We start from the raw sequence: 19,631 nt of genomic DNA on the forward strand, positions 1-19,631 counted from the left end.
AAATAAAACCTTTGTGTGACTAGACAATTGATGATGGTTAACTGGGGCCACAGAATCAGCTGTGATTAACAAGAGGCCGGCGTCATTGTTGTGAAATCTTTTAGGGAATATTTCCTCAGAGTCAGCACAGAGATGCTGTGGTCCGGAGGGAGCCAGGGCTTCATTGCAAGTGCGAAGCAGAAGTTGGTAGTGTTGTCCACACGTTGTTGACTAGAAGGATTTAGGATACAGGAGTGGATGGGCCATGAATTCTTCCTTCTTGGTTTCAGAAGTCCACAAAGGCCATGCAGTGCATAACAGGAGAGTCTAGGTATGAAGGAGACTCTGTGCGGCCATTATGTGAAACTGGGAAAGTGAATTATTTGTTTCAGATGCAAAGATGTTGGAGATACCAGAGCCTCGAGTCATTTGCCTACAAAGTGGAACCAGAACAAGAGAGAACTGTATGGTGCAAGTAACAAAGTTGGAGAGGCAAAAGCATCTAACCCTTGTTGACACTGCACATAGAGTGGCAAGGTTTGCAGTCTGCCCTGCTAAGGTTTAGTCTTGCTTTGATCCAGGTTTTCCTCAGGAGTCTTCCCTTTCTCATTTTGTAATGGTAATGCACATTCTCTTTCCCTATTCGATGGAAGTAGGGAATCCACAGGGTGCTCCAGTTAACAGACTGCTCCAGTCTTAGAAGACACTTTGGAACAGTGTTGCAACTGTTAAAGATCATGGGGCAGTGCTGAGGTAGGACTGGTAGGACTAAATGCATTTTCTAATATTAAATGGACATGAGCCGATGGGGCTAGGGAGTGTAATGGGGTAGTTTGAATGAGATTGTCTTCCTTAGGCTCAGGTATTAAACACTTGATTCCCAGTTGGGGTGATGTTTGGGCAGGTTCAGGTGGAGTAGCCTTGCTGGAAGAAGTATGTCAGCATGGTGAGAGTTGGGGTTTGATACTCAGTGCTTTTTCCCACTTCCGTTTTGATCTACCTGCTTCCTACTTCTGGTAAAGATGTGATCTCTTGGCTTCCTGCTGCTGTAGTCCACTGGAAACATAAACCGAAATAAATTCTTCCTTCCATAAATTGCCTTGGTCATGCGATTTTTATCACAGCAACAGAGAATTAACTAATACAAAAGTGTTTAAACTTGCTTGCAAAAACAATAACAAAGGTCAAATAAAAATAGGTCAAAATTTGCAAAAATAGATTAAGCAGAATCGAGACCAAAACTTGTATTTTTAAGTTGAGTTCCTTAGAGACTAGAACCATGAAATGAAAATGATTTAACCATTCAATTAGAAAAGTTTGAATTGCAACCATAAAATCTTGGGAGTAGGAAAGTAATTGAAATCATATATAGATTAAACTAAAGGAGGTGGACAGAATTTAATGAATGTTAAAGCATGTACATTGTATGTAAGGCTCATAAAGGCACATATAGCATGTACTGAAATCATTGTTTGTTAGGTCCTGAAGCCATCCCTTATTCTTGGATCATATTCTTGTTGCAGTACTATACAGAAGTGTTAACAACCTCTTAAAAGGTAGCTGTCTAAAAATTGGCAACAATGTGGGTTAATCATAAATTTATTTAACCTCTCATGCAAGGATAAAGATACCAATATTTCCAAGATTCCCTAAACAGTTAAATCTTACAGGCTTGTTCACTCAGCGATGTGAACAAATGTTGATTCCACATGGGAGTCATTATTCCACTGAGGGAATCAGGGTCACCTCCAACCTTAAGTGTGTACAATCGTCTCTGGACAGGACCCTGTGCAAACCAAAGTGACTTTGCAAGCAGTAATGATTTCTGCTTTGCCAACATAACCTCCAAGCAGAAACAACCCAAATAATAAAATGCACAAATGAGCTTGATTAGATTGCTTGACTGTAGTTTTTGTCCCAGGCCTTTCTCCTCCTGTATAAGAGTGAAGCTCTTGTCAGTCTGTAGTATAAGGCCTACTATCTTCCCAGTGTGTCACACTGGGAATTCTTTTCTTGCAACATTACCTCTTCTGACAGGTGTTGGAATTTGGCCCAGGGGAGACTCACAAACTCTGATAAGAATCGGACTTAGACATATAGTAATTTGCCCTCAAACACTATCGTCCAAAAGATTAGAAACCCAATAGTTACAAAAAACTGGAGGCAAATGCAAATGTTACCCAATACTCCCATCTCAGTTTCTACTAACAGAGTAATAGTTCCTGGAAAACAAAACAAAACAAACAAACAAACAGTAAAATGCCCCCCCCTTTCCTTTAGAAGTGTTTTTTTAAAAATAACAGTAGTAATGGCTTTCAGGAAGTCATTGATAGAAAAAAAATCAAAACAAAAAACAGTTTAAAAAAAGATGTTTTTAAACTTCAAAATCTGTAATGGTTTATTTAATTTTTAGATGTTAAGCAGAGGGAAAAATCCCTAGCAACTTAAAAAAATGTGTGTTGTTATATAATGTTTATTAATAACTATTATATATAATAATAGTGATAATTTCTTTTAAACCCTAGGTTTCATTCATGGTAGGTAAACATTCTAACATTGGGCTATATAGTCAGCCCTACTGTATTGATTTTAAAGACTACTGATGTTTCTTTTATTTAAACAAGTCTTGCTACAACCTTATTTACACAAAGCAGTAATAGCAACAGGAAGATATGTAAGTGGAGTGTATGTGCTAACTACCTTTTTAAAATTATTTTGTCACTAATTCATTTTGATACATGTTTAATTTGTTGATTCTATGTTATCGATTACCCAGCAGTTGGAAATGTGTGATATTCTCAATGTGGGCTGTGTCTATCTGCGGGCATTCCGACTTCCAAGCCTTTTCCCAGAATTCCCTAAATCCCTGGTGGTGTGCCCAAGCATCTGTTTTTACAACCGCCCTTTGTGACTCCAAGTGCAATAAAAGTTGAGAACCACTGTACTGGGACCAGATTACAAGGACACTCCATCTCTACTTGAGTTAAAATCCAGCCAGTTCAACAGGAACACGGAAAGAAGGGAACACATCCACGCTGTCAAGTTCTCAAATTACCTCAGCACATTGTGATGGCCTGTCTGTGGCAAGGTAGGACTTCCTGGTGATAAACAACTAGACCCACATTAGAGCCCAGGAGGGCAACTCCTGCCACAATGCAGAGCAATGCAGACGTGACTAAATCACAGTACACACGCAGATTTCTTGAGAAATCTGGTCAACTTCAAGAGTTCTTTGCATCAACAGCATGACTTGGCTGCCAGAAAATAAACTTGGTCCAAGGCTATGTCAACAAATGCTTGCTCTCTAGACAAGGAAGACCCCCTCCTTCTCTGCATGCTTCGTTGGGGTATTTTAAGTATGGAGCCATGTTCTGAACGGTGTACTTTATGAACATAAACTTAGCACGACGGATGAGGATAAAGAAATCTTTCAGTGGTAGGAAAAGTAGCCCTGGGAGAAGTTGACAAACATTTCCAAAGATCTGAGGGGCTAACATGTGGAATTGAGATTAGATGAAGTTTTCAAAAATATCAAAGTCAAAAGCAATGGATAGTCAGAAGGAAGATTCAAAGATGTTAGTCTTCCATAAAGGGGAAGCTCAGTCACCGCCAGGAGCATTCACTGTTTGCAGAGGTATTTAAGTGTTCACTTAAATGTTGGACAAGGAGACCTCCAGATCACAGAATTTGAATCACAAGGAAACATCTTTCCTCCAACTACAATTTTATGGCTTTTTAACATTAGTACACTTAATATAGATTTTGAATAGACAAGATCCTCCATGTTTTATATGCTGTTGAAGCAGCTTAAGTGGAACTTCTGCCATCTGCCCACCGGTCAAGGAAAGCAGTTGCTATCACCAGCAAGACAGCAAAGTCCCTAGGAGCATTTCCAGAGAACAAATGCATCACTGCAGTTTGCTCTTTCAGCGTATCAATGGTCCCATTCGTCCTCTTTCTCTTGTAAGTGAAAGATATGTCTTGCAGAAACTGGCTGTGTCTCTTTCTTCAAGATTCCAGTCCATCTGTCCATCTTCTGGAAGTTTAGGTCTTCCTGAAAATCACTAAGATCTTAGCATGAATGTCAATAAACTGTCCTGTATTCTGAGATGTCAGGCATTGCATTCTCGCTTCAAGTAACCCAGAAAACAGTGGAGGTGGTGGTGCTGGGAAGGGCACCATGGCCCCAAATGTCTCTGCTACAATGATGACCTTTACTCTGAAGTGTTTGAGAACTCTCAGACTGGTTCCAAACTTCTCAGGATGAAGAGTGCATGGAGTAGGACTTTACCACAAGGTGTTGCCAGGGCCAAAGCATGCATCCCCTTCTCACTGTACCTGCTTCCCCTCCCCATCTTTCTAGCAGCCGAGCTCAGTCATGTGGCCTCTAAAACTAGTCCTGCAGAGAGATCCAGCCCCCCAGACTTAACTTGAGCCCCCTGCTCCCCCACCCCACCCCAACAGAGCCCCAGAGAGAAGGGCAGAGAGAGGGAAAGCAAGGGGAGAGGATGGAGGTGGGGCTGGAGGAAAGCGCGGGGCTGGAGGGAGCGAGCTTCCGAGGGAAAGAGAGGGGAGGGCAGACTGGGCTCGGCACGCTCCCTCCCTCTTGCCGCTTTCTCTCACATAAGCGCAGGCAGAGGGCGCATCAGTCATGCCCTGCCCCTGCGCCCGCCGCCGCCGCCGCCACCGCCACCGCTCGGCCCCGCGCGCGCAGGAGGCTCGAGCGCCCGGGAGCTCGCGGGCCTCGCCGCCGCCGGGCGCCCCGCCGCCCTCCTCCCGCCCCCCGGCTCCGCCGCCACCATCGCCTGCTCCCGCGGCTCCCGCGGCCCGGCTCCTTTCACTTCGGGCGAGGGGAGGGAGGAGGGGGACGAGGGACCCGAGGGCTCCGAGGGACGAGTGGAACATCGCGGGGTGACTGGGCTTCACCCCCCTCACCCCACCCCCTTTCTTTGCAAAAACGCCAAAAACAAAACCGCGATCGGCGGAGCCGGCCCCCGGCGCCCTCGCTTCACCTCGCCGGCCGCCACCGAGGGCAGTTCGGATGTCCGGTTTCCTGTGAGGCTCGTACCTGACACCCGGGAGCCTCTCCCCCGCGCGGGCTGCCATAGCCGAGGGCAAAAGTTGGGAGCCGCTGAGCCCCGGGAGACGCTCGCCCAGGGGGGTCCCAGGGAGGAAACCACGGGACTGGGACGAGGAGCTGGACCTCAGCCTCGCGCCCCAGCCTGCGCCAGCCAGCGGACCGGCCTCCCCGCTCCCGGTCCATCCACCATGCACTTGCTGTGCTTCTTGTCTCTGGCGTGTTCCCTGCTCGCCGCTGCGCTGATCCCGGGTCCGCACGAGGCGCCCGCCACGGTCGCCGCCTTCGAGTCGGGACTGGGCTTCTCAGAAGCAGAGCCCGACGGGGGCGAGGTCAAGGTAGGTGCACGGGAACCCCGTCGGGTTGGGCTGAGGATCCGAGGCTCCCCAAGCCCTGGACTGTGTGTGGGCTTGGCTTTACTGGGTGTCCAGAGAACCTGCCCTGGAGAGTGTGTGCATAATTATTTATTTAACCTTTGGATCCAAAGTTACAGATTGGTGCATGCTTGCTTGGAGCAAAGTTTCTCTTCTCTCTCTCTCTCTCTCTCTCTCTCTCTCTCTCTCTCTCTCTTCTTTTTCCTCCTCCAGTGGAAAGCTGTTACTAGAAAGGAAAGCAACTTAAAGGAGGGAAGGGCCCAAAGAGGTGTCCAGTCACACACACATTCGTTTTCTTTACAGAGCTCTCCTGCCAACAGGGGAGTTTGCACCCTGCCCCGGTGGCATAGCTCCAGAGGGAATTACATTGCTGTAGGAAATGCTCTTTACTTTTCCTGGCTGGTTTTGGACTCCAAAGAGTTTCTGGAGTGTGTGACCAGACAACAGAGGTTTATGCTCATGGGGTTTGTATAGCAGGAGCCCCAGGCTCTGTGAGCTAGTTTGGAAAAAGCGTAAGTAAATTTAGAAGCTGGGCTTAAAGGTTTTGGATTTTAGAATTAACTTGAACTTGATCGAATCTAAGATGTAACAGAGATTGGAATCTTTTAAATCATAGTCAAGTGAGACTTTTTCCCCAACTTTAACAACTCCGTTCCTAAACCCTGGTTATAAGATACTAAAAAATTGAAATATCAATTTGTTTGTTTTATTTTGTTTTTAAGTAAAATAGCGCCTTTCCTAAACACGGTAAGGGACTTTTGAAGACATTCCGATTCTCTGACTCAGTTATCTTATCTTGTGTACTTCTCACTTGAACCTTCCAAAGAATATGTTTAGAACATCTCAAAGTTTATACTTGGCATAATAGTTGAGATCTTGAACTCCTGAAAAAGTTTTGTGTTTAAGGCACTGCGAAGCGCTCTCCTGGCTGGAAGCTGACTGAAGTGGTTTATTGCAGCTGACTGCTAGTGGGGGGGGAAAAAAGAAGAGGGTGTGTTACTCTCAGCTTTCAGTTGGCTTTATTGGTAAACATACACAGAATGTGCAGAGGTAAAAATCACTTTCCCTGGAAAGGTTTGTCTGAGATAAACTTTCATATGGGCAAGACTAGGTTATAAAATATCAAATTACCATTGTGTAATTACCATTTGATAAAAATACAAATACCAGATTTTGCACCCATTGTGAGAGAACTGTAACATTCAGCACACTGTAACATACAGCATTACTGTAAGGGCAATGATGAGAATATCATCGTCTCTAAATGCCACAGAAGTAAAACACGGGACCCCAGTCGTACTTCCTGTAATTTGAGTCCTTGTATTTTTTGCCAGACCTAGTCACTTTCTGCCTCTGCAAATTCAAACTGATCTACTTGTAACTTAGTCAGACAACATCACCATCGCCTATGATAATCGGGCTTTGGTTTACAGTAGGAAAGTGTGACACATTGAGTCAAATGAGAAGCATTTCCCGATAAGCCAATAGATTATACGAGGAGACTGTCACTTCTGAGTCAGTCCGGAATGACTGTGCCAGAGCATGGATGCCTGTATTTGTGTTGGAGAGCTCAACTGTGTGTTCCAGGAGGTAGAAAGTTGTAGGATAAAATCAAGTTTCTTCATTTTTAATCTTCAAGGATCTTCTCATTGGTAGGTCATTAAATGTCTCATTTTCTCTGAAAAATTTGTTTGTAAAAGTTTCCTTTCATATTTAACCATCTTTTAAATATTGTATGTTGAATAAGAACTGATATTTGGTATGTACTATGACTTTGTTATCTCTCAGAGGAAACATTATTTTGTATGTTTGAATTTCATGCACCTTATACTTCTTTCTGCTTACTGAACCTTTTCCTAGTGGGTAAGTAGAACTTTGACAGCTTGTTTTACTGATGCCTTGGGCAAAACTATATCCTTGCTGTGAAATTTTCACCCAGTGACCCAAACACTGGTGTAAAGACTCCATGTCTCTCCCTAGTGGCCTTTTAAGGCACCTCAATTAGCAAGTATGGGAGAACTGGAGGGAAAACCAGTTGTTAGTTTCCCAGGAACAACTTAAACCCCAAGAAAGTGTTTCACAAAATATATACAGGATGTCAATTATACATAGAATTAACTCATACAAAATTTCTGTTAATTAGTAAAAACCCATGTAGCAATTTAAAATTCACACACTAGGAAAGCCAATCAGCTATAAGGCAATACTCAGCATACAGTCTTTGTGGTACCCAAGGCCGTGCCGATAACTGGAAGTGAGTAGGTTCCCCTTTCTATTTTCATGACTGTATGAATTAATGAAAAGTCCTAAAATATTTTCTGAAGGATGTTAATGTAAACAGGTCAGGGTCAGAAAACTAAGGCAACTGTATGCTGTGGGCATAAAAAGAGACATTGAAAACTTGTTATCAGACTGATGAAAACTGCTGTTCTCAGAAAGAACACCTGATTGCTATATCTCAGAATTTGCCACTCAGTTTGGGTAGAGCACACTCTGCTTATTAGGAGTTGAAGACCCTAATTTTACGAAAGACATTGGCTTATGACAAAAAGTAAATCAGAGGGAAGACACACCTCGTACAGACGGTAGTTATCAAACAGTTTTACCTTTTGTTGAAAATGTTTTTTTTCCCTCACATATATATCTTGATTCCAGTTTCCCCTCTCTCTACTCCTTGCAGCTCCTCTCACCTCCATTTTTCTGTCTGTTATTAGAAAGAAAACAGGCTTCAATGTGAACAATAATAAAATGGAATATAATAAGGTAAAACAAGAACTAACACATTGGGATTGGAAAACCAAAGAAAACGAAGCAAACAAATAAACCAACAAACTGAAGGGGAGGAGCCCAAGAGAAGGCACAAGAAACAGATTAAAATGAATAAGTCGGCCAGGCATGACATCACCAGACAAAGCTACAAAGAGGCCGATAGGTTTGTTGTTTGTTAGCCATGTACTGCTGGGCATGCAACCTACCCTTAAGAGTCCTTTGTTTATTCTGGGTTTGGGGTAGGGTCATGTGTTCATTTCTCCTTTCAGCTCCGGAACCTCATCTAGTGCAGGCTCTGTGGATATGGTTTCAATCACTGTGAGTTCATACGTGTTTTGATCATATTGATTTAGAGGGTTTTGTTTCTTGGTGTCCTCCATCCGGTATTGCTCTCACATTTTTTTCTGCCTCTTCTGTAGGATTCCCTGAGGGATTTGGTGGAGACATCCCATTTAATGGCTCCATGTTTCAAGGTCTCTTTCTCTTGGCATAGATAGTATCTGCTATTAGTGTCTGTACTTGTTCCAGTCTGTGGCAGGAAGAAGCTTCTCTATTGGTGGCTGAGCAAGGCACCAATCATATTTGTCTTTCTGTGTAGCTGTCAATCTTTTAAAAGACAGTATTGTTTTTCCTTTGAGAATTTCATTTATGTATCCATTGTAGTTTGTTTATATCCATCCTCCACTCTGCATTTCCAACTCCTTCCAGAACCCCCTTACCCAAATTTCATGTTTTCTTAATTTGTTCTTGAACCAGTGTATTGTGAAAAATACCACAGTCTTTACATATTTTGGTTTACAATAGACCAGATTTTCTTTATCCATTTTTACATAAATCTGTGTGCTTTACTTTGTTACTTACGGTGCTAACTAAATCAATAACAGTGTTCTTCAAAGTACCATATGTGTGCCTACACCAGAATTCCCTAGAGGACTCTGTTTTCTCTTTTAACCTGATACCAAATAAATCTGGGCTTTGGTTAAAAAGATACACTTGAACTAATATCTCGAGTCATTTCTTTTAACAGTAAAAGTACTGGATGGTGCATATGAACAACTAAGTCCATTAGTTTTTAACATAGTCTTCATGTTACTAATCAGTTTGTGAAGTAATATGTCATGCAGAGGTCATCTTGAAAAGCATGCCAATTTCTGTTTTTTTTTTTTTTTCATTTTTTGGGTTTTTTGGGGGGGGGGTTCCGTTGAAGTGAAATAGTCAAGATAAATTATTATCTATTATGAAATTGGCATTAAACCATTTTGTAGGTTTTGAAACGAGAGAGGAGCATGAGTTGTAATTCAAGTGCATTTTTAATAGATGGATTCATTCAAACCAGAGCTATACCTGCTCGTTAGGATACGATGGGGACATGAGAAGGCAAATCGAACAGTTTGGAGCTGGAGGGGGAGTTATATAGACAACAGTAAGTTCTCCTAAGTTCCAAGATGTTTAGATAGCTTGAATTCTTCTGAGGACTGTCTCACCAGCCAGCTTCCAGGGTTTCGACTGAACTCTCTGAGTCATGGGAGAAGGATTATTTATGATCTGAACAAAAAGTAAGCAAGACTGTTGAAATCAATCAAAAGAGTCATAAAGACTTTTAATTGGATGTGGCCTAATTAAGAAACAAAAAGAAATTATATTGATGAAGTCTTACGCAGAGCTCCAGCAGGACAGAGATGGGGGCAAAAAATGGAGGATGGACTCATCAGTCTACTGACTGCTTACTGTAAAAGTTGGATGAGGAGAGATTAACCCTGGCTTTGATGTTTTAGGCTATTTCACAGAAGAGGCTGAGTAGGAGTGTCACTCCACAGACCACTTAGCATACTCTTAGGAATAAGACAGATTTGGAAAAGTAAAATAAATCCCCTTCAGAGTAAGCCTGTGTAATAGCAGCTCTCATCATTCCTAAGGCTGTGAACCTTTAATACCGTTCCTCATGTTACGGTGACCCCAGCCATAGAATCACTTCACTGCTACTTTGTAAAACTACAATATTGCAATTGTTATGAATCATAATGTAAATACCTGAGAGGCAACCCTCAGTGCAGTGGTGATGCATGGGCTGAGAGCCTCTCTGCCTTACAGGGACATAATTGCCTAGGGTCAATAGGACTTGAGGCACGTAATAAACTTCTGACAATTGTTACTATAATCCCTATGAAGGTTTAAGAATGTGGTATATTGGTCAGTATTCAACATACAAAGAAATGCAATTTTATTCAAGTAACATAGACTTGAATATATATAAACAAATATATACATATATATGTATGTGTGTGTATATATATATACATATATATATGTATATATTCAAGCATATATAGAAGTAATGCACCATTATTTCTATTCTTCTTGGCAAGAAGAAGCCCCCCACCTCTTCCACAACATCAGAATTCTAGGATTAGAAATAAGAGACTTTTAATCTCTCATTATTTCATCCCACATCCCACATTAATTTCTGTTGGGAGTTTAGTATTTGACTTCCTAGGAGTCTACTCTGAGGAGGGGAGAGATTTGCCTCAGGGAAGGGTTGAGTCCATGTTCCCTCTTCTGAATTTAGCTAAGAGTTAAGGACAATTCTCCTTAAAACAAAACAAACAAACAAACAAACAAACAAAGCTTGATTCTCCTGAGTATATTATTAAGTGGGTTTTTTTTTTCTTCTCATCCTTGCATTAGGTTTTTATCATTCATCTGTATGATGCTCTGTTTATTGTTCTAAAGGTGGTAGGACCTGGGAGAATGGAGCCAATAAGTGAGGTCCACTAATGTCTCATGCAATGGCCAGCTTTCCTCAAAGCATCAGACAGTGTGTATGCTGAGGGTTAAGAGGGTCATGTGAGTAAAGTGTACAATCACATGGGCCAGTTGAACACAGCAGGCAAGCTGCACATGGTATAACCACGTTTTAACATAGAGGCATCCAGTTGCAAAGAATACTCTGAAGTAAACTCACTCCTAAACTCCCCTCATCTGGGAGGGGCCACAAAAAACCCATGACAAGAACAATTCCATATTTGTGAAGAAACTGAGGTCACAAGACTCTTGTCACAAGATAAGAAAACGTGTGAGTTTTCTCACAAACACTTAGAAATCTCACAAGACTCCATTCTTGATCTGTGTTCTCACAATGCTGGATACGTACACATGGAGCCGGATTTATACCCATAAAGCTCAAATTCATCCTTCGTTGTCTTTCATTTCTTCGTATTTCCTCTCAACTATGATTTCCCGAATGATAACCAATTTTCATGTCACACTATCAAGATTGTTTTGGGACCCAGTTAATTACTGACTGCAGTAGCTCTTTTTTAGGTCTAGAGTTTTTATTCCTATCCCACATGGATCTGAGAAGGCGTAGGGTAGTAGATTTGGGGGATTTAGCTATTGATACAGAGATATAGTCACTTTGCAACTTGGACTCTTGGCTCAGCTATGACTGGGTTGTTGAGAACTTGGTGCCTGGCATGTTGGCAGTTAGAGCTTCTTCCCCTGCCAGCTTAGGTCTTGTCTTAGCTACTCCACATTTATACTGTCCTCCAGACATCAACGACTCCTTACATACTGAGAGTAAGAGTGATTACCAATGGTGTTCAGCACCCCAAGAACCTTAGCACACCCTTACCATGTCTCACAATCTGACATCATTGCGCTTTTCACTGCATCTCTGTAGATGGCTGTCATGTTACACTACAAAAGATAAACATAAGGAACGAATTAGATGACCAGGAAAAAAAACAGCATTACTTTAATGTTGGGGAATGGGGTGGTGGTCCTCTTGTGTATGAGAGATCTCCTATGTGTTTCAATCACATTAATTTAAAGGACTTAGGATCCTTGGTGACCTCCATACCCTCCGGCTCTTACACCCTTTCTGCCTCCTCTTCCACATGGTTCAGTGAGTGAGGGGAGGGATTTGGTGGAGACATCCCATTTAAGGCTGGGTGTTCCAAAAGTCTCTCACTCTCTGCATAACATCTGGCTGTTGGGTATTTGCATTTGGTTCTATATATTGCAGTGGGAAGCTTCTCTGATGGCTGAGTAAGGCACTGGTCAGATTTGTCTTTCTGGGTAGCTATCAAACTTTTAAAAACTAGTACTTTTATTTTTTCTTTGAGAAATGTATTCATGTGTACAATGTATTTTGTTCATGTTTTGGTTTGTGCAGATGCATTTGTCTATGTTTGCCATACCTGCAGAGGTCAGAGATCCACCTTAGTGTATTCTTGACTCAATGTTTACATTTTTTTTGAAACAGTATTTCTTAGTGAATTTGGAGCTCATCTGTTTGGCTAGGGTATTGACCTCAAAGTCCAGAGCCACCTCCCTGGTTTGCAAGTAGACTCTACTGTGCCTGGCTTATTATGTACATACCCTGGTTCAAAATCAGATCATTATACCTGGGCTACAGCCACTTTACTGACAGCTAGATCCCCATCTCAAGAACAGTCTTTTGTTGTTGTGTTGATTTTCCTTTTTGTCAAAAAGGGAACCTTTGCAACACCTTCTGCATTTATGAAAGTTGTATGCTCTTATCTCCTTTCTGAACCTACAATTCTTCCTCTCATTGCAGCAATATGCAAAAATGAAGAGAAGAATATGTTACAGCCATCATGGGAAAGTAGTTACCCTTATTTATGAATGAACATGAACTTTATTCTGGAATTTAACATTTGCTGCACTTTGACTAAAAATAGATCACAGGTGGTCAGAATTTGTCTATTTGCCTGCTGGCTTGCCTGTCTGTGTATCTGGGTCAGGGTTTATGTAGCCTAGGAGGTCTTGGAACTCTATCCATTCTGGGATGATCATGAGTTCTCCTTTACCTCTTGACTGATGGGATTACAGGTCTTTCCCACAATGTCTGGTGTATGAGTGCTCTGACTTTCAGACATATTGAAGGAACAAGTACTTAGCCAGGATACTTGCAAGAATTTCTAATAGATATTTTTTTGAAAATTGTAATTTGTTTTGTAATTACAATTTTGAAAATTGTAATTGTAATTGTTTTTGTGGGAAAAAAAGCCCAAACCAACAACGCATGGCTTTACATGTCTAATGGACCTTCCCAAATAAGAAGGTCCAGAAAGAACAAATGTTGGTTGGCAAGAACCACATCCCTTCTCCAACATCTGGACATGGGTTCTATCATCTTTCAAAGACTGCATTGCCGCTGGAGGATATGCATTCTTATTATTAGTGGAGATGACCTTTTGCTATACATGTGCAGGTTCAAGTTTGTGTAAATTGGGAGTTAAGGAATCATTGCTTTATTTTTCAAGTTAGAAAAAATTAAATACTGCAAATAACTTTGAATAACAAGGAATGCTAATAGGTTTGATTTGTATTCAAATTATAATGTTTACAACAAATGTTTTAGGTTTGTAGTTTCTTCTCCAATGTAAATGTTCAGTTCCTATCCATTATGTAGTTATGAAAACAGTGATTTTTTTAATTACTTGCTTTTATTGGGCATTCGTGGCAAAATGTAGCTTAAAATACTTCTTTTCCTGATGAATTCTCATGTTTCCTATGTGGATACTGCCCTGGTAGCTTTCAGAGGTAGGGTTCCTGTCATCTAACGGTTTTCAGTAGACTTTATTTTGGTATTTGTTTTACCTTAAATCTTATTTTCCACATGGTCTTTTTCCTATCATGTAAAGTTTATGGTCTTATGTGGTGAAGGCTCTGTCCACACCTGCTTTTTCCTCTGCTGCAGATGCCCTTGTACCTTGCTTTGGACTTGGAGGAATAGTACCTAGAAGTCATCATCATTTGTAACTTGTTGCAGTCTCATAACAGCCAAAAGCAGAACTGCCTGGATAGAGAGTTAAGCCAGAAAAAGGAGTGAAGGCTCTGGAATACTTCCTGAATCCTTATCATGGTTAACCACACTCACACTCTGCTAGTGGCTCACACTCCATGTAAGACAGCGCAGGTTAGCTTCTTTACAAATAAAGATAACAACAAAGGGCCTCTCCATATCATTGAACTTAGAGTCTGTAGGTAAGTGACTGAGAAATGGATGGATCGGCATTATTACTGACATATGCTCATCTTTCAATGTTGTAGTGGTTTGGCTTCATGACTGGGAGAGAAAAATCAAAGGCAAGACTATGTCATGGGCATATGAAGTAGCTCTGATTATCTAGAACATTAGAAACAAACTTATTGCATATTATGTATGATAAATTACCCTAAACAGGCTATGAATGTAGGGTGTTAATTGTTTAGACTAAAGCCACACATGTACTGTGTAGAACATGTTTTTGTCTGTGGTAAGTGCCTGTCTTTGTTGTTGTTGGTGGTGGTGGTGGTTTTCTCCTGTCCTTGGAAATGAAGTGACAGCCCTGGCCACAGAAAACAAAACCTAGAAACCAGGATGATATTATATGTTTCACCTAAAGTGATTCTTACTGGGATCTTTTGGATAAACGTATACTGTTCCACGTAGAAATAGTATTAGAAAATATCATTTCAAAAGGGCTCAGCTTAAAAATATAGAAAGTAAATCTGTTTAGTAAGGGAATCTGTACACTCAGGAAGAAACCAATTTGGAAGCCAGTGTGAGCTACATCATATGCCCCTGTTTTAAGGACAGGACAAATCCAAGAAAATATTCTTTAATAAAACATGCTAATTGTAAATATACTAATATGTTACTTCAATATGAAGACATCTAAGATCCCAACAAAATTACTATATATGCTGATTAATACCGCAAATCTAAAATTAAATCAGTGCATCTTGCCTACAATTTCAAAGTGCATTTTCATCAAAGAAAGTAGAGGAAAACTCAGTGAAACCTACATACAGAATTTAAACTTCTGTGCATTTTCTTAGAAAAGTGAGTTTCATTTACTCCTTTGGGACTGTCTTCCTGAATGCCAATTAGCAAAGACTGCACCTTCCTGTTGAATTTTAGATAAATATAGGAATTGAAACATCTTTAAAAAGTCTAGTTTACCTCAGTGGCTCTAAATGTACTCAAAATACCATACTTGGTTTCATTTGATGGTTCTACTAAGTTATCAGTCAATTCTGTGAACTGCACACACACATACACACACACACACACACATATACATATGTATATATATATATATATATATATATATATATATATATATGAACTGTATGTACATATATATATGTATGGTTTCTTGGTTATGTTTTCTGTGGCCAGTGCTGTAATTTCACTTCCCAGGACAGACAAATAACCAGGCACTCAGCACAGATGAAAACATGTTCTAAGAAGTACACGTGTGGCTTTAGTCTAAACAATTAACACTACATTCAGAAACTTTTAGGATGATTTATCATATATAATATGCAATAAGTTTGTTTTTAATGCTCTAGATAAACAGAGCTAGTTCACACACACACACACACATACATGTTTGTGTATGTGTGTGTGTGTAACGTTATATGGAATAAGCAGGTTATATTTTTAAGAATGTGTATGTATATATATATACACACATGTATATATATATGCACACACACACACACACACATATATTTATGCAACAACAATCAAGAATAAAGAGGCCATAAATTAGGGGAATGTGCCCATTTAAGCTGTAGATATGATCTTGAACCTAATCATTATACTAGGATCCCGATACAGATGTTCATTGGAGTATTTTAGAGCTTTTAAGTCATACTTCTAAACAGAACACAGTAGCTACTCCTCATATAAATGAATGCACATATAGACAATATATTACACATACATATTTGTCTATAGTGCACTGGTATCATCTTTTTAAAAAAATAATTTTGAATTTTAATTTCAAGATTAAAATTTCACCTAAGCACAAAAATAAGCACTTATGTGGACATTTCACAACATTCGGACTTAGATTTTTACATAAAATAATTTTTTTCATAATGATTTGTTTTGTTTACGCATTATTTTTCTTTTCTAAAATGCTGCTGTGCTTTTTTTAATTTTATTTTACTTTTCGGGGCAAATCAGGATTAAAATAGCATTCCTTATTTAATATTCTTTAACATGATGATAAAGTTTTCAAAACCTTGATATCTTGGAGTTTTCCTTGCTAAAATCCTGGGGGAGGTTGAGAAAAGTACGAAGTAAAGCAGAATAAGAGGGCGTATGTACATGTACTGTGCAAAGGCAAGCAGCACATCTCTCCCACGGGAACTGTCTGGCCATCCAGGAAGCTACTTATCTGCTTTCTCAGACCAGTAGTGTGAACTGTTTACAACCTTTTTCAGAATGGCAAACATAATTGTGTTGGTAGCAGCTCTATCTGTAACCTCTCACCAAGGAAATGACTCCTTTTCTCTTTTCTGTTTACACTTTAGTCAAGTCTCTCCCTATTTCCATGTCCCCCTGACCAAAACAGAGTAGATAGAGATTGACAATTTAAATCAGATTGGACCTTAAGTAAAAGTCTTGATTTTCTTTTGACTTGAGTGGCCACACAGCTGCCTTGTGTCCCATAATTGAATTCCTATAATCTGTAAAACGCCTTGCTATTTCCGCTTGCTCCGAACGTTTCTTGGAAGTAGCCAGTTAATATCAAATACCAGATGTGGGTCTGTTTGAAACCACCATGGTTTACTTTACTACAGTATTATTGCCTAAATGGAATATTTTTCATTCTTTTTCTCTATTTGTGTCTGTTGTGTGTATTTAGTGACTTTATTCTTTTTAAAGTCCTCCCTCTTCCAAGTTTATGTTTTGAAAAATGAACACTTACTTAGATTCATGTTTGTGTATGGGTCGTCACATTAATGACATCCCAGGAAAACAAACTAATCTTTTTGTCTTGGAGCCAAACTTTAGTTTTGAGAGGAGAGTGATTCATTGTTTGTTCCCTTTGAGTCTCCTGACTTTCTTTTATATTTTTGGTGTTTATCCATGCCAAACTAGAAATTTAGGCCAAAATTATTCATGAGTCATGACTATCACACTTAACATGGGGCATCTGAAGCCGCTTTAGATGCACACATCAAGTCAATAATGAAGTCATAGATTAATGTAAGACTTTCCCTTCTCAAAACTGCTAGCAATGATACTTGATGTGTCGGAGACAAGTTCTAATTTAGAAAAATACACCTTTGTGGTGTATCTACATGTATATAGTATCATTCTGATACTGATACATGGTGCAACATGACAATGAGATAGAGTGTAGTTCCAAGCTTATTTGACTCTTCAAGTTCTTTTACAGTTGTCTTAGCTCCTTTTTTTGTTGCTATGATAAACTCCATGACTGAGGTGACTTATAATAAAAGAGAACATTTCATTTGGCTTAAAGTTTCAGAAGATTAGAGTCCACGATGATGGAGTAAAGGTACGAGTGAGAACTCACATCTTGACCGACAACTACTAGGCAGAGATAGACTCTGGAAATGGCCAGAGGTTTTGGAAACCTCAAAGCCTACGGTAGTACCCCATCACCTCCGACAAGGCCACATCCCATAACTCTTTGAAAAGAGGTTCACCAAGAAGGGACCAAGTATTCAAATATCTGAGCCTATGGAGGCCATTCGAAGTCAAAGTACCATCACAGTCATGAAGGTGAAGTGATGCTTCTGTGACCAGCACAGTTTACACTGAAGTGACTTTGTTTTTATCTATCTGCCCCCTCTTCCTTTGCTTCCATTATTTCTTCTTATATGCTTATGGTTGGCTTACCAGCCTATGGTGGATAACATTGGCAAGTGATGAAAACTTTTGAACTAGGAGTATAATGAAAATGAATTAAATTAGTTTTCTAAGGCCATTCCCTTGTAGATGAATTCTCCCATCCTTGAATCCAGTTCTCCATGAAGCTACTGATCTCTACTACACAGCATTATCTTCTGTTTTGACACAGGCCAAACTGACAGAGCCAAGTGCCCATGTGCTGAAACCTGAAAACCATGAGTCCAAATAAATCTTTTCTATGTAAAGTGAGCCGGTTAAGTGCTTGTCAGAGTGACAGAAAGCTGATTCGCACAGGGACATGCTTCAAAGGCTCTTTAGTCCCCCTTTAGCTGACAATATCTGAGATTCAGTTTTGGCTCTCCTGTGCCATTTTTTCATATCATGTAGCAACCCGTGACAGGGCTTTCATGACACCACTGAGAAGTGTGTGTCCCATGGTGAGTCTTTGCCTCCTGTGTCTCAGTTAGTAGCCACACCCCTTGTTGGGTGTGTCTCAGTTAGTAGCCACACCCCTTGTTGGGTGTGTCCCAGTTAGTAGCCACACCCCTTGTTGGGTGTGTCTCAGTAGCCACACCCCTTGTTGGGTGTGTCTCAGTTAGTAGCCACACCCCTTGTTGGGTGTGTCTCAGTTAGTAGCCACACCCCTTGTTGGGTGTGTCTCAGTTAGTAGCCATACCCCTTGTTGGGTGTGTCTCAGTTAGTAGCCACACTCCTTGTTGGGTGTGTCTCAGTTAGTAGCCACACTCCTTGTTGGGTGTGTCTCAGTTAGTAGCCACACTCCTTGTTGGGTGTGTTTCAGTTGGTAGCCACATTCCTTGTTGGGTTGGACAACATCCTCTTTATAGGATCATCTCAGACAAGTAAACATTTAAATTAAGCAAATGAATTAATATAATTTAATTTTCACTGCAAATTAAAATAACTTACCCACTAAAGCTTTTATGCACTCAAGTTGTATTTTTGGTATTGAATTGAGCTATAGTTAGTGTATTTATTGTGCCTATTGTACATAAAAAGATGATTTTTGCTTAGTGAATGGAATTGGTGAGTTTTAATAGATAGCTCAGTAAAATGAGTAGTGACCAATAGTCATTAATGTGAATTTTAATGCATTCACAAAAAGGTACACATGCTTAAAAATCTTTAATTCTTAGTAAAATGTCACCTAGTTTTTTTAAGTGTGGATTTTAGTATGGCGACTATGTATTTCACTCCAAACACAGACCTACCTGTGTCTGAAGCTGTGTGGTTTTACTTTAGAACACTGAAAGACTATTTTCTGTAAAAGTTTAAGTTAGTCTTTAGAGAAGTGTTTGCCTAAGCTTAAGCTACTATCATTTTAATTGATTTTCTGCAAGGACTTTGTTACTCTCTGGGTCCTGCGTTTTTCTATTGGCCATATGTTGTCTTTTCCTATGTGCAGTAGGAAAAAAAAAGTATGCCTTAATGCCTGGATCATTGTATGAAGGTCATTTGACTTCTAACTTAGAGCATATTGTTTGACTATAAAGCAAAGTATCCTATTGGACAATGTGCCCTTTGATATTCAAAGGTATAATAACTATTATAAATCAAAATAGCAGACACAAAGAAGTCTTCTTTGTAGTACATTCCAATGTTTTGTTTAACGTTACATTTAATTCTAGTGTACTATTTTGTGATTAAATATTTTAAGCAGGCTTACCTCACTCAGGATGATATTCTCCAGATCCATCCATTTCCCTAAGAATTTCATAAATTTATT

The 19,631-nt window shown here is 40.1% G+C and overlaps 1 protein-coding gene and 1 long non-coding RNA gene across 2 annotated transcripts in view; one reads left to right on the top strand and one right to left on the bottom strand.

Moving 5' to 3' along the window:
- The first annotated feature begins 4,790 nt into the window (after nt 1-4,790).
- The window catches only part of Vegfc (vascular endothelial growth factor C), a 94,671-nt gene continuing 79,830 nt past the window's right edge, over nt 4,791-19,631 (top strand). The window contains exon 1 of the mRNA XM_031339815.1: nt 4,791-5,394. Within this exon, the coding sequence (XP_031195675.1) occupies nt 5,248-5,394 (147 nt within the window). The 5' untranslated portion in view covers nt 4,791-5,247. The remainder of the gene's footprint in view (nt 5,395-19,631) is intronic.
- Nucleotides 13,943-19,631, bottom strand: part of LOC116069285 — a 21,275-nt gene continuing 15,586 nt past the window's right edge. The window contains exon 3 of the long non-coding RNA XR_004109955.1: nt 13,943-14,023. This is a non-coding gene — a long non-coding RNA (uncharacterized LOC116069285). The remainder of the gene's footprint in view (nt 14,024-19,631) is intronic.

The sequence above is a fragment of the Mastomys coucha genome, unplaced genomic scaffold (assembly GCF_008632895.1).
Source record: "Mastomys coucha isolate ucsf_1 unplaced genomic scaffold, UCSF_Mcou_1 pScaffold22, whole genome shotgun sequence".
Lineage (NCBI taxonomy): Eukaryota > Metazoa > Chordata > Mammalia > Rodentia > Muridae > Mastomys > Mastomys coucha.